Source organism: Uloborus diversus, chromosome 4, assembly GCF_026930045.1.
Source record: "Uloborus diversus isolate 005 chromosome 4, Udiv.v.3.1, whole genome shotgun sequence".
NCBI lineage: Eukaryota > Metazoa > Arthropoda > Arachnida > Araneae > Uloboridae > Uloborus > Uloborus diversus.
Genome location: NC_072734.1, coordinates 84,232,549 through 84,248,057, shown reverse-complemented (window position 1 = coordinate 84,248,057; position 15,509 = coordinate 84,232,549). Strand labels below are relative to the sequence as shown.

Here is a 15,509-nt window from a genome sequence, read left to right as displayed (position 1 = left end):
TACATTACTGATTAATTTTATAAATATAAAATAGAAAAGGAATATTAAATCACTTTGTTATATCAATGATGTATAAATACATCATAAAAATCTAGTTCATAACTTTTTGGTTGTTTTTAAAATTAAATGAGCAATATTACTATGATTAATATAATTCTTATATTGGAAATACCATAGTTGAAAAAATAAATATCAAAAATATCATAATATTTTCCAAATAAATATTCAGTATATATCTTGATACATCATGATATATATCGACTGATATATGTCAGCGAACTCTGATTGTTGGAAGAATAATATTATGAGGAAAATCTGGATTTTGTGCTGATTTAAGTGGTCTTACTCAGTAATCTCAGATTTTTAATAAAATTTTGAGAGTGAAATATAAATTTCTAATTGTTTTATATGTGTTTGCAGATAAGGATTGTTTAATAATCCATACAGTTATTTTTTTAAATGCCTACTCTTCTCTGTCATGATGTAAAGCTTTCTAATTGAATTATTATTGTAAATATTACTTTTAGGTATCCATGGGGCACTGAGGCCTTTGAAAAAGCTGTTCAGGAGGACAAAATGATATTTCTCTCAGGTATGAGCTTAAAATTTAATTGTGTACCAGTGGTACCCACACGGCTTTACCCGTAATAGAAAAATTAAAAGGTCTTTTGGTTCGCCTGTGTATTAATAATAATGTATGGTGAATTTTCTCGCCAATTGGCTTGTACTCTTATTACGGTTCCACGTTATGATAATTTCGTATCTCACCAATTGGCTTGTGCCCATGTTACGGTTCCACGTTATGATAATTTCGTAATTTACTTGTCCATCTTATGATAATTTTGTTCTTAAAATTGGAATAGAAAAGGAACCACATCGAATTTTGGAAAAATCACTTCGAAGTGCACACCCTCATGCTAAAAACTAATTCTGTGCCAAATTTCATGAAAATCGTCCGAACAGTCTAGGCGCTATGCGCGTCACAGAGATCCTGACAGACAGAGATCTGGACAGAGAGAGATCCTGGCAGACAGAGATCCAGAGAGAGAGACTTTCAGCTTTATTATTAGTAAAGATACAGTGGAGCACCGTTTATACGTTTCTCTTTTATACGTTTTTATGAATTATACATTTTTAAAATTAGTCCCCTACAAAGTCTAATATACATTAACCTATACCTATTATACGTTTTTCCAATTGTATGCTTTTTTCATACAGTACCTCCAAAAACGTATAAGCGGTGCTAATCATTTTTCGAAACCTTTTTCCTACTAAAAAAAACCAATAGTGTACAATGTCATATGTTTAATGTAGAACTTAGTTTTAAATCTTTTCGCATGCTATGTGACATTCATATTTTTGTGTAGATGTGATGCCCTATATTCCATAAACAATATGTCATGAAGATGTAATTCAGCACTAAATTTGAGTTCACTCAAAAAAGTTCTACTTCAAAACTTTTCAAATGAAATCGTAACTTAACTACTAAAGTTGCCGGCTTGCACTATTCTTCCATACTTTGTAAAATTTTGATTAGACTATATTCACAATAAAAGTCACTTATTGTATAGATTTTTAATGCATTTATTTGTAATAAAATTAATATAAAATCTGGAATATTAATTCATCAGCTTCTTATGCTACGGTTGAATTTTTTCAAAAAATCAGCTCTGAAATATGTATTTACACATTACATATATGCTGTTCATCTAATTATATGAGATATCTCTTTTGCTAAATACAAACTATTTTTAATCTAAATGCATGAATAACATTTCCTTGTCACCTTGAAACATTTGTTAAAAAAATGAATTTAATTTATTGTTTTAGTTGGTTACTCAACCTGTCACTGGTGTCACGTGATGGAAAGAGAATCCTTTGAAAATGAAGAAATAGCTCAAACTATGAATGAAAATTTCGTTAACATCAAAGTTGATAGAGAAGAAAGGCCTGATGTCGATAAAGTGTACATGACATTTGTACAGGTAATCTCATAAAATAAAAGATTTTGTATGTAGTCGCTCAGCTATGAAATTACTTCATTTCCAATAGTTGTTAGGTTACATTTATTTACAGATAAGCTACAATTTAAAATACTATAGAATACGCAATTCAAAATACTTCATTCATTCGTTTATTTGAATGAATTAAATGTTTTAAATGATAGATATGAACAGAAGGACAAATTACAAACATAGCTATCAATTTGGGAAAAAAAAGGAGGGGGGGGGGACTTGTGGGACCAAATGAAGAATAAATCCTGCTAACATAATGTAGTATTCTTAAATCAACTAGATTTATACTATAAAGCCAAAATTCAAACAAATGTTTATCATTTTATATTTTGGTATAACTTACGTCCAGGGCCGATCCTAGGTTGTCGGCCACCCGGGTGCAAAGACCTAATGTGCCGCCCCTCAAGAGGTATTTGCATATTTTGACTAATCTTTAACATCCATATAAATCTTTCTTCAAATTTCTATACCAAGTTCTAATAATAAAAAAAAAAAAACAGAAAAATGATTAACTTGCAAAATGGAACAAAAATTTTATAGTAAGAAACTCCTTAGGTACAATTTATATCTTTGAAGAAAGTAATAGATACCAAAATTTGCTAGTCGTAAAAATGCATTTAATAGTCTGTCTTCAGTGACATCAGAGGAAGGACGGAGGGGGGGGGGCGATTGCTCCGAGAAAGTTATCGAAATTGGCATATGAAAAATAGTTTTAGTTAATCTTTGGTTGTGTTCGGTTGCAAGGACAAAAGAGTCAGGTATATTCAAGGTACATGGAGAAATTTTCGAAATTGACGTCAAATATCGAAATATTAGGAACTTTTTCGAGACTTCAGGGGAAAGTAATATGTTGGAGTTCTTTCCTAAAATTCTTTCAAAATTGAAATCAATTTGAAACTTTTTTGTGACCGTAGCTTAGGAAGGATTGGTGCTCTTCCCGAAAATTTTCTGAAACTGAAGTTTTAAACATGCAATTTCGGGTTATCTTTGTTGGTGTTGTTAGAGGGAAGAGATTCAATCATCTTACATCGAAAGTTTTTGAAATTGAAGTTTAAAACACAAATTTAGGCTGTCTTTGGTGAGGGTAGTGGATCTGGCGGCTTTCCTCCGGTAATTTCTCGGCACTGTTATTCCAAAAATTTGTATTGGCAAAATATAAAGCTGCAGCTAAGGCCAAATAAAGCAGAGTATTATTTAGGATAGCGAGAAGCAAAGGGATGCAAGTGGAAAAATTAAAAATTTGGAGATATCCAGCACACATGGTAGGTGAACACCTCCTCCATCTTGGGGCAAGAGATAGTACTAGTCGCTCTGGTAGGTGCTGCTGTACAGCATGATTTAGAAAAAAAAAATCAATGAAAGCCTACTTAGGACGCAATTTTTATACGCATTTTACTCAAAACTTAAAAATGTCCACTTGCATCCCTTGCTTCTCACTGCCTCATTTAATGATGCATCAAGCGCGTTTTACTAAGCTATTTTTGTCATATCTGTGCAGATACCCCTAAAATAGCATAGTAATAATCGCTTACTGTAAAATTAACCTAGTATATGGAAAGATTTTGAAGAGAAAATTTGTCGTAACTGCATACATTATTATTAAATTAAGATTTTTACAAAAATACGCTCTTATGTAGGTTAGATAAGTTATTTACGAAACAACTACCGTGAGTTGAACCGTTAATTCAGTCACAAATCAAAGAAATGAGTTGGAAAACTTTGGTCATGAATTTTTCATTTTGAGCTCGACTGCAGATATCACTTTTGCACTTAGCACGGTAATATACATTGTATTCCTTCAAAAATTTTATTTACAGCCATCAAAAGAATAATATTCTATTTGTATCTAGTTAATAAGGGAATCAGTCCTGTATTGTATTATATTAGTTTTGCCATGGTAGAAAAATTCTAATTTTGTTGTATTTTGTGTAGCTTTTCATTCATCAGTTATCTCAGTCAGTTTTAGACCAATTTTGTATTTTACTATTTTTTAGTCTACAACAGGCGGTGGTGGATGGCCCATGAGTGTTTGGTTAACACCAGAGTTGAAACCTATATTAGGTGGTACATACTTTCCTCCTGATGATCGTTATTATGGTCAACCTGGCTTTAAAACCATTTTGCACCACATTGCCCAACAGGTAATTATTGCATCTATTTCTCCCTTTAAAACATTTTATTATGCATTAAGTTTGCAAAAAAATTAATAAACATTCTATGTACTTTTGTTGGTTTAACACTTTTCCCATAAGTATTTTCTTTGTTGTGGTAATAAATTTAACGTTAACTAATACATTTATAAATTGTTAGGCATAAATGCCTGTTAGCAACAACAGTAGATAATCCTATCTCATCACCTCACAACAACAATAGTAAAAGAGTATGTTTTTTGTTACTTGCAATATATTATCAATCATTCTGCATGACTGGGGAGAGAAAATGCTTATCAGCACTCATTTATGTTGGTGGAATCGACCGAATGTTTGTTTTCACTGTCATTCACCTGAGCGGAACTCCGTAGTGAATGATGTCACAGAGAAGCTTCTAGAAGGAATTTGATGGCTCGTGTGTTCAGGGATAGCACTGACGAGTGTCTGTTCACGTGACTCGGATATGCTAATGACCTTGGGATATTTAAACCGTTCAAGGTTTAGGTTCGTTTCTCTTTGCTGATCTCTCATTGTCGTAGGCGGTTGCTTCGTCGGCATTCGAACTTGCTTGTTCGTGCCACTCGCCTCTCTGGAATATCATTAGCTTATAGTTGGTTATTTTCTAATGGGTTTATAATTTTACATCAAAGGATTAGTAGATAGTCATGCAGTTTAGATTTCATCATTTCTATATTAGTCATCTTGTACATAATAGCACCTAGCACATGGTGTGCCGTAGTTTGTAGCTAAATGTGAGATGGAATTAATTATTACGTTTTTAGTATATTTTATCATTTACAGACTGTTTTTTTTAACTAAAGATCTTGTTGTTTAATAAACATTGTTCAAGTTTGAAATAGTATATTAGTCTTCTTCCAGAACTCGCTCTACAAATATTCAAGAAAATATTGAGGGAATATTATTAGATTAGAAAATCTCCTCAACATAAATGTTGCAAGCAGGTGTGCCCCAGACTTGAACTTTTAAGGGGGGGGGATTCTTTATTTATTGAATGGAATCGGAATTTTCCTGAATGATAAAATGCCAGTCATACCTGCATTTACTAAGACAAAACTTTTGGTATCACAGCGAAAAAAGAAAAAAAATATTGCAGTAATGTCTTCAAATTCATGAAATGGTCAGAGAAATACTCCAAATAAGGATATTTTTACTGTGACTTCATCTGGTTACTACTGTGCACTATAATAATGAATTTTCAACATTATTTACGGACTAGAAAATCGCCCCTCATGGTATGACGGTGGAAAATTTCTTCTACGTTTGAACAAAGCATTTGCCTGTATTGCCGGTTTGGTGATATTTTGATAGTTGACCGCTTTTTTGTTTCTTCATGCCCCTAAAATTACAGTCTTACCATTAAAACAGTTCAGTTACCGGATCCAGTTCAGCCTTGTTAAAATAAAGCACTTCCCTGCATGTCAAACATTACCAAAAAATAACATCAAATTATCATGCCGTGACGCGAGTCTCATTGGTGGTGACACCAGCATTACTCGATCAGTGAATTCGCTATTATCTATGTGAGGATTGCATTTTTTCACTCATAGAAATGAATTAGAACCATCAGTCATCCTCAGTGGCGCAGTCACGGGAGTGATTTTGGGGCTAAAACCCCTCCCAGAACACAAGCACCTTCATTTCCTCTGTTAAAACCAAGGGAAAAAAGCAGAGTATTTGAGCTTCTCCATGCGGAATGGGTTTCAGCAAAATATCTTACCACTTTTAATGATTGGGAAGCAGTCAGAAATTACTTATAAGGTTTTAAATTTTAAAGTTATATTTCGTGATGAGCACCCCACATCTCCGCCGTTATAAGATAGCTAAAATGGTGTTAATAAAGCTCTACAGGGTATCTCAGCACTTCCATCACTGCACAAATCCTTTTTAGGAAAATCGAGAGAGAAAGCCTACAACCTACCGCATTCGATTTTCTGAGGCTCTTTACTAATTCTCAACAAAAGATCGAAACTGTTATTAGCTAGCATTTGACATTCATAAAGACATGGTTGTATGACCATGTACATGTTGTAAAGACATGAATGTATTTGAGGAGGAGGCTTTAAATGATCTTGCAAAAAAAACACAAACAATGAATATAAGATTAAAGTGAAACTAATGATAAATATTCTGTGCTTTTTCCCACTTTCTTTGTTTCATAGTGATATCTATATGAATTATTAATTGTTTTTAAGCTAGTACTTTGAATTGAGTGAATAATTTTTAATCTGTAGAAATTCTTTGATATTGAATAATTACACATTGTAAATGAATGGGAAAGAAAGCAACAGTTTTGGATTTTAAAAACCCCTCCTAGAAAAATTTTCTGGCTGTGCCACTGGTCATCCTTACAAATTTATACAGTATCAGTATAGTGTAACCTACTTTCAGCACAATCATAAAGCTATGGCAGCAAGTATTGATCACAATGGCATTAAACAAAGAAATTTGCTGAAACAGGGTATGTACTGCAGTCTAACCTGTCTGTTTCAATATTCATGAAAAAGAAAGAAAAAGGAAGATACAAATAAATTGATACATATAGTGGCAAAAAATGCTTTTTACCTGCAGGTTATTATTTCCAATTTGAGCATCTGGAGGTAAAGTTTATTAAATGCTAAAAATTATTTCAAATTTGGAAGTTACTTGTATTTGTAACTATCATTTTTTCGCTACACTGAATTTATTTATTTATTTTTTTGTTCTAGTGGAAAATAAATAAAGACAAAGTTTTGGATCAAGGAAGTCGTATTCTTGAGATTATAATACAGTCAATGAGCCTCAAAGCTTTTTCTGAATCTGGGAAAGCACCTCCTAGTTTAGAATGTGTAAAAAGTTGTGTTTCAGAATTGATTCAGTCATATGACAAAGCTTATGGTGGATTTGGAAGTGCTCCGAAATTTCCGCAACCAGGTATTAGATTTCACCCACATCACTTTTATTAGTTTTTGATTTGGCGAAGTAAATGATCAAATATTTTATAGATTATTTAGCATCTTTTATTTTGGATACTCCTTGTTTTGCATGTGCTATAAATGAGATACAACTCTTTTTGGTAACTCAAATAAATACCACTTCATGAACTGATAAGTGACTTTGATACCCTTTTGTTAAATGTTCAATCCTTACTGTTCAGCAGTTTTTATCCTCACACTTTTACAAAAATATAAAGGTTTTTGCTCAAAATAAAACAATCTAAGGATAGCTATCTGCATGTCAGAATAAACGAACAAAAATGAAGTCCTGAATCTGGATTTTTAAATTTCAAATGGTCTAGATAATTTAAAATTAGCTTAGCTGAGACTATTTAAGAGGTCAAGTTATTAATTAATCTATTAAATTTAATCATATTAGTATAATAAACTAAAATTTAAGCATTTTTCTGAAGATGTTGCAACACTCGTAATGACTTTTTGTAGAAAGTTTGACAGGTGACACAATAGCAAGGTTTTATTGTATTTATATTTGATACATACTTACAGTGCTGTTGTATAAAACCTTAAACTTCCGATTTCTGTTTGCCTCATTTCTGTTTTAAATCTAAAATTAACTGTTCTGTTCTCTTACTTCTGTTTTTATATTGAAATGTTTTATGAAATTAGATTATGTAGTTTATGTGAGCAAGCTTTAGATTATTGATAGTGGCATATCATTTTACAGTTATCTTTAATTTCTTGTTTCGTGCTTTTGCTGCTAATCCTGAGTCTAAAGATGGTAAGGAATCTCTAGAGATGGCACTTCATACTTTGAAAATGATGGCCCGAGGAGGAATTCATGACCACATTGCAAAGGTGATTAAAAGTTATAAAATACCTTTTTAAATACAAATAAAGAAAGTAGAAGCTATTAAAAAATATGAGTTAAGTTCCAGGGATGCTATAGGTATTGCTATTGCAGAGAAGAAGGGAAGTTTCTGGAACACTAATCCGATATATTTTGTCAATTATTGATTGTAATTATGACTCTGTATGCAAAAATATCAAACTTTTTTTCCTCATTAAAACTTCCTGATTGGGGGCCATACTATAGGGGTTTCCTATTCCTATGGTATGTGCTATCCTCCATAAAGGTTAAATACCTAAACGTTATCAGTATGTCAAAAAGATTTATATGAATGACATGTTAGAGAAAGCTCATTAAATGGCAAATTGGATTTAAGGTTAATATCTGATGGTGAATCCAGATTAAATAAGTTAAACAATCGTCCATAAAGGAAGTCAAAAATTATAAAGATTGACATTGATATTTTAATAATTTCTGTTATTAAATTTAATTAGGTAAATAATGTGGTATTGATTTCAGAGAAGAAGACTAGGTCGAATGCCAAATTAACAAAAACTTTTAATATTTGTTTTAGTAATGTACTATGCTTGTTGTAGTAGATAGATTTGAAATAAATGGAACTGTTTATAGAAAGAACTGTTATGTACTTACATAGCAAATAGTTTTCATTGCATGCTGTATATTTATTGATGTCCTGTATAATTACTGTATGTGACTGTGTTGCTGTATTTATGTTTTGTTTTAATGTGAAATCCTCAGTCTTGTAAACTGATAGTGAGATGGACAGGGGCGGACTGGCTGACTTTGACTCAGTCGGCAAAAGAGTACTTTGGTCCACCTCTAAATTACAAAAGTTAAATTAACCAGTACTGGATTTCGATTCTTCCGAGTAGAGCAAAGGCATTAAGCAACCGCTAAATCCTATTTTCCTTTAAGTTTCTAAATCAAGTTTTAAAGTTCTAAAAAAAGAAAACTGTGAAGTGTAAAGTAAAGTTAACTGATACATGTTTTATGTGCCTTCAAAGAAGGATACTAATGATTGTAAGTCAGAAATGGCACATCTTTGGCTTCTATACTGACAACCAGAAAGGACACCATTAAAGGGAGGAATCAGGTTAATTCCCCCGAAAATTTTCCGAAATTGGTTGATCTATATAGGCATAAGGAGAAAAGAATTCGTAGAAGGGATTCTAGTTCCCTTCCAAAGCGATATTTTCAAAGCTGATGTGAAAAACCCAATTTTGCAATTTTTGGTAACGTTGTGGGGAGGGAAAAGAAGGGGTTTCACCATGATTTTATTATTTTTTTTTTTTTTGCTTTTTTTTAAAAAAATCAAAATTAATGTCAATTTTAGTCTATTTTTGTTTACAGTAGAATGTCCAGGGCTCTTCTCAGAAATTCTCCAGAGTAGGAAGTTTTAGAAATACAATTTTAAGTTACCCTTGGTAAAATTAATGGAACATGGAAGCATCTGAAGCTCTCTATGAAAACATTTCAACTTTGAACTATTAAAAAATGCAAAACTATTATTGGTCACGTTTGAGAGAGAAGGAATCTCAGTGATCTCATTTGGAAGCATTTAAAAACTGCAGTATACTCTACCAATTTTAAACTACATTTAGTTACTATAGGTAATCCGGCAACTCTCCTTCAAAATTTTTTGCCATTGAAGTTTTAAAAACATAATCTTATAATATGTTAGATAGCATTAAAAGGAAAAGGGACAGGTTTCCTGAGTTTTCCCCAAGATTTTTTAAGAGGCAGCCATGCCCTTCCGCTTTTAGGCTAAACTTTGATCCCTAACTTGATCAACCCTTCTTACCCCTTAAAAGTTTAAACAAAACTTCACAAAAGCAAATTTCTGTTCAAAAGGTAAAGCTTCTTGCAAGCCTGTCCTTGAAACGTCACTCTCTCATTTCAATAACTTATCCACAAGAATCTGATTAGAATATATCTGAATGTTTTTTGCATTACTTTTAAAACTAAACATCAAAAAACTTTTCAATATTTTAAAAGTAATTACAATCAAAAACACTTAAGCTTTGTATGTACTTAGAAAACCAAAAAATAAAAGAAGCACCTTTTTTTTGTTTTACAAAATTTCTCTTAAAAAGTACACTTTTATCTGAAAGTGCACTGCCCCTTTTTTGGTCTGGGGGAAAGATTAGTTCCCTCTGGGCATTTTTTTCTGAAACTGAAGTCCTTTTTAGGCTATAGTGCAGATAATAGGGCTACAGAGCTCTCCCTCGAAAATTTTAAAAGTGAAATTTTAAGCTATCTTTAGTGATTTTAAGGGAATGGGGAAGATTCAAAGACTTTTCGACCTTAGGCAATTTTTCGATATTTAAGTTTGAAAAACACTATTGAGGGCCTTGATGCAAGAAGCAGGTAAGTCCAGACTCACTCATTTTTAGTAAGACCAACAAATAATAACAAATAATATCATTGTCTGGTAGAAAGACTAATATCTTTCTCACATTATTTATTAGCTTACATTTCTCTGAGCTTACATTTGTGTCCCCACTGTTGCACCAATCGGAACTTCTATATCCTCCACACACAAAAATGAATTTAAAAAAAAAAGTTTGGACTAAACTGGTTCTTGCATCAAAGTCCACAATTGTAGACTTTAGACTATCATTGGTGACTTTAGGACTACAAAGAGACCTCATATCTGAAATACCTAGGAACCCTGTTAAGTCTCAATCTGACCCTGATTACAACTAATGTTGATCAAAAAAAAAAAAAAAAAACTTGCCCCCCCCCCTCCCTCCTTAGTTGCAATCCTAAATCCGCTTAACTTCCTGAGCTCTCCCTACTAAGTCGAAATTTTGTCCTGTTTCAGATTCAGTTTATCGTTCTCCAGACTTGCTTTCACGTATGCCATTCTGAGATGAAAATACTTGTATAGCGATAATTTACAATAGACCAATGAAATATCTTGCCAACTGACAGCATTTTATTGAATAGTCACAACAGTGAATACCAAGGATGTGCACAGAAATTTTGGGTCCTGTCACAAATGACTTTTACACCCCCCCCCCCCCCACTTCAATCTTGTTTACCCCTATGTTTTTCATATATTTCACCCCTCATTTGAAAAATCGCAGACCTCCATCAGGCTTGGAAACGGGCCAACAGGTGTCCCTTCTCCCCTGGCCTGTGCATGACCCCCCAAAAATATCCTGCACAATGCATGCATTAAAGTACAGGTTTTGGCCAAGACGTACAAAATTTTCTGAGTTCATTACTAAAAAGTTTAGTGATTGAATACCGTTCCTTTTTTTTTTTTTTTTTGGTTTACTTCACCATGTTATGTAGTTGTTGAAGACCTGATAGGTATCAAGAAGTGTGTATTAAATCTTTTTGTATAGAGAAAAGAGCCAATAAATCTGTTTACCTACGGGAATTTCAATTTGCTTAGAACAATTTCATTTTGTTTTAGCTTTGCTTTAGTATAATTTTATAAGATTCAGTCAGAATATAAATGACGCTAGACAGTTTACACTAAGGTATGTGAAGGGTGAACTTTAATAGACCTAAATGTAAGGAGTTTTTCCCTGCTCATGTATCAACATCCCAAGCATGGCTCACGCATTTATAGCAGGGCCGGTGCCCGCTTTGTCTAATGGTGCAGGCCCCTTCAATTTTTGTTTGTAGACGAACAAATATAAGTGTTTAACGCTTTTTTTTTTTTTTGTCGGACCCTAATTTCTCTGGCCCGCTCCCGTTTCCTCAATGGTGGGGGCCACAGCCCCCAGAGCTCTAAAAACTAGAGAGAAAGTTGATAAGAGAGAAAATCATTTGCACGGTTAAACTTCAGGTTCATTTACTTTGGTCCCTACTTAAATGGGCGGGAAAAAACCTGCCTCCAAACAATTTTTTCTCATAGAGTAAACAAATTGCATATTTTTTTCTTTCTTTCTTTCTTTTTTTTTAAAATTATGACACTTTAAAAAATGTTAGGTGTGAATTTAAATGTATTAAGTTTAATAAAAAAATTGCTTGAAGTAGCCCATTTGGTGGTTGACCCAGTTGGGGATCTCAGATTAGCCGACCTGGCCAGTCCACCCCTGGAGATGGACACAACAGACCTTGGCTGGCCCTGGGCTGTTGCGCCAGTAAGTCTAATTTATTTTAGTGTGCAGACCATTTTCTAAAGCAATGTCTAGCTATATTTGTCACTATCATAAAATTATCTTGAATCTTGATAATAAAATGAAATATTATGCATCATTTCATTACAGGCAGCGAGAAGCAAAGGAATGTAAGTGACAAAATTTAAAATTTGGAGATAACTAGTAAAAATGGTAGGTGAACCTTTTCTCTGTCTTGAGGCAAGATAAAGTACTAGTCTATACAGCGTGATTTAGAAAAAAATTTCAATGACAGTCTACCTGTGACATTATCTTTAAACATGTTTTACTCAAAGCTTGAAAATGTCCACTTACATCCCTTTGCATTTTGCTTCCTCATTTTTAGTTAGGCTTTTAATTAAATTTTTTGTGTGAATTTTATGCAAAATTTAAAATTGTCATTTACTCTAGATCTCTTTTAACAATACATTTTTTTTTGTTTTTGTTTTAAGGGCTTTCATAGGTATTCCACAGATCAGTTTTGGCATGTACCTCATTTTGAAAAAATGCTTTATGACCAAGGTCAACTTGCTTCCTCTTATTTAGATGCTTACCAGATCACAAAAGATGAATTTTATGCAGATGTGGCTCGAGATATTCTAGAATATGTTTCTAGAGACCTTAAGGATGTGGTAAGTATTTTAATTCTTTGAAGAAAAATATAGTCATTTTAAATTAAAACAAATATAATTTAGAAATATTGGGTTCTTCAATTGTAAATGTATGGCACCAAACCCTCTTAATACAGCCACCGTTAACACAAAATCATGGCTAAAATGAATGTTTTGTTTGCTGAATTTGGCTTTCTGTTTAAATATATTAAAAATATCCTGCACAATGCATGCATTAAAGTACAGGTTTTGGCCAAGACGAACAAAATTTTCTGAGTTCATTACTAAAAAGTTTTGTGATTGAATACCGTTCCTTTTTTTTTTTGGTTTACTTCACCATGTTATGTAGTTGTTGAAGACCTGATAGGTATCAAGAAGTGTGTATTAACTCTTTTTGTATAGAGAAAAGAGCCAATAAATCTGTTTACCTATGGGAATTTCAATTTGCTTAGAACAATTTCATTTTGTTTTAGCTTTGCTTTAGTATAATTTTATAAGATTCAGTCAGAATATAAATGATGCTAGACAGTTTACACTAAGGTATGTGAAGGGTGAACTTTAATAGACCTAAATGTAAGGAGTTTTCTTCCAAAAATGTTAAATTTTATGAAATAAGCCAATTTTTTTCCATGTAATTAGAGTACAAAATTTTTATTAGTAAGAATAAAATATTAGAAAATCCTTTTCAAATACAGATATGCTGTTCAATATTCTTTCCTTGATATTACTTATTTATAGGGTTCTGGGGCTTAACCTCTGTCCATCAGTGTGTCCCTGACATAAACATACTTGTGCTTCATTTATCATTGCATTTATCAATTCTTATGCTTAATTTAACAGATGCATTTGCCCTGCTTTAATTTGAATTAATCTGTGATAAAATGTTTTGAACAGAATGGAGGATTTTATAGCGCTGAAGATGCAGATTCTTTGCCATCTGCGTCTGCAGCAAGAAAGAAGGAAGGAGCTTTTTATGTATGGACGGAAAGTGAAATAAGAGAGCATTTAACAGAGACAGTGCCTGAAACAAACTTGACATTAGCTGATGTGTTTTGTAAATTCTTTAATGTAGAAGCCGATGGAAATGTAGATCCTTATCAAGTAAGAATTCATTAGTTTACTGTTAAATTTCTCCTGAACTTGAAGCCCAATATGATTTGTTGTTGTATCATTTGAAACTAGTGAAATGGCAAGTATTGGTAGATTTTCCCGATTGTAGCTCATACGGTTGTTTTTGAAAATGTTGATTGAAATTGTTGCTACCATTTCAATTCTGAGTGTGTCCAATATTTCAAAACTTGTAGCTCATTGTAAAATGGAACTATCTTGATGGGAAAAGTCATTTTGTAGGATTTAGTCTGCTCTTTCCAAATATGTACTTATTTTGTGTGTAGGGCCTACAGAAATTTCAGAAACTGGTCGTTTTCTAAGAATTTTGTTTTTTACTCATTTTCCTTATATCTACCATTACTCAGTTACGGTTAAGAATTAGACACAATAATTGGTGGTTCTATGCTTTGCTTGGGCTCTTCTATTACTCTTTCATATGGCAGATTTGATCAAACTCACCCTGTATAGTCGAACAAATTTTGTTTCTTGCCTTTGCTAAGCTACATGTTTTTAAATTTTAAATAATATTAGCTTTCATCCATATTTGCTTTGAAATTAGTGTTTCTTACCAGCAGTCAAATTACAAAAAGCACATTTTTGTGGATGGGTTTGGAATTGCGTTGGAGATTGCAACCCAAATCTACAAATATGTTAAATTTGTGCATTTTGTTTGTAAACAATAATCTTATGCTAGAAAATCCCAAGCTGCTTAGTTACAGCATAGAGACAATTTTGTTTCTGTTGTGGACTATAACCCAGTTCTGGCCTATGAAATAAGCTGAGGATGTCTTCATCCTGGTAACTAAAAATATTTTAGCATACCAGCAAGAGATCTGCAAAGAATAAAAAATAAAGCTAAGAATTAAAACCCCAAGTCAGATCTGAGGTAAAATTGCAAGTGCAGAACAGTTCAGTCATAGTGTCTAAAGGCTGCAGTTTGGTCCTTATTCTGGGCTCACCAGCCCAGAATAGCCAGAACGACTCTGTGGGCAAATAGTGACATGTTAAAGCTGAATATGGTTTACATTGGCTGCTAAAATGTTTATTTAAATAACAGCTGGAGGTTTAGCCCTTTCATTATCTCAAAACTGAGGTAAAAATCCCATTACAGAAATAAAGTATACTATTTATGTTACTGTGTAAAAACAGCATTATGATATGTCATCAGCATATAATATTCTATTGGTGCTTGGTGCATGTTTTAATATAAATCATTTTATTAATAAAACTGTGGCTATAATATTCTTAAATCAGAGAAAAAAGGTAAAGAGATGTAACTGAGGGAAGTTTCAGGTAAAATTTGAAGAATATTTTTGCTGATTCGATACTGTTATGCTGGGGTGTTGACTTACCGCCAGCAGGGCGGAGTGTTTGCGTATAGTGGTTAGTACAAGAATCTCCTGGTTACAGGAGTTAGGAGTATGAGTTAGGCTGCATCAAAAACGATTAACGTTAGGTCAGAAAAACACTTCTTTATTCTCTCTAGGAGACATTAGACATTACAACAACTCGAACTAGGTGTACATCTTAAAATGAGCATGATTGAAAATTATAGTATCCTTAGAAATTATTCCGATTAAACAAACATGGTGAAAGTAAAATGCATGTGCCTAGGGGTTAAACATGGTAAGAGAAAATATACATGAACAAAAAGGAATCAATCTCACCCACAGAGTCCAGATCAAA

The 15,509-nt window shown here is 32.9% G+C and overlaps 1 protein-coding gene across 1 annotated transcript in view; it reads left to right on the top strand.

Moving 5' to 3' along the window:
* Window positions 1-561: 561 nt before the first annotated feature.
* LOC129220680 (spermatogenesis-associated protein 20-like) overlaps window positions 562-15,509 on the top strand; it is a 37,588-nt gene continuing 22,640 nt past the window's right edge. The window contains exons 1-7 of the mRNA XM_054855110.1: window positions 562-592; window positions 1,831-1,985; window positions 4,010-4,156; window positions 6,892-7,096; window positions 7,844-7,974; window positions 12,555-12,734; window positions 13,608-13,814. Of these exons, the coding sequence (XP_054711085.1) occupies window positions 577-592; window positions 1,831-1,985; window positions 4,010-4,156; window positions 6,892-7,096; window positions 7,844-7,974; window positions 12,555-12,734; window positions 13,608-13,814 (1,041 nt within the window). The 5' untranslated portion in view covers window positions 562-576. The remainder of the gene's footprint in view (window positions 593-1,830; window positions 1,986-4,009; window positions 4,157-6,891; window positions 7,097-7,843; window positions 7,975-12,554; window positions 12,735-13,607; window positions 13,815-15,509) is intronic.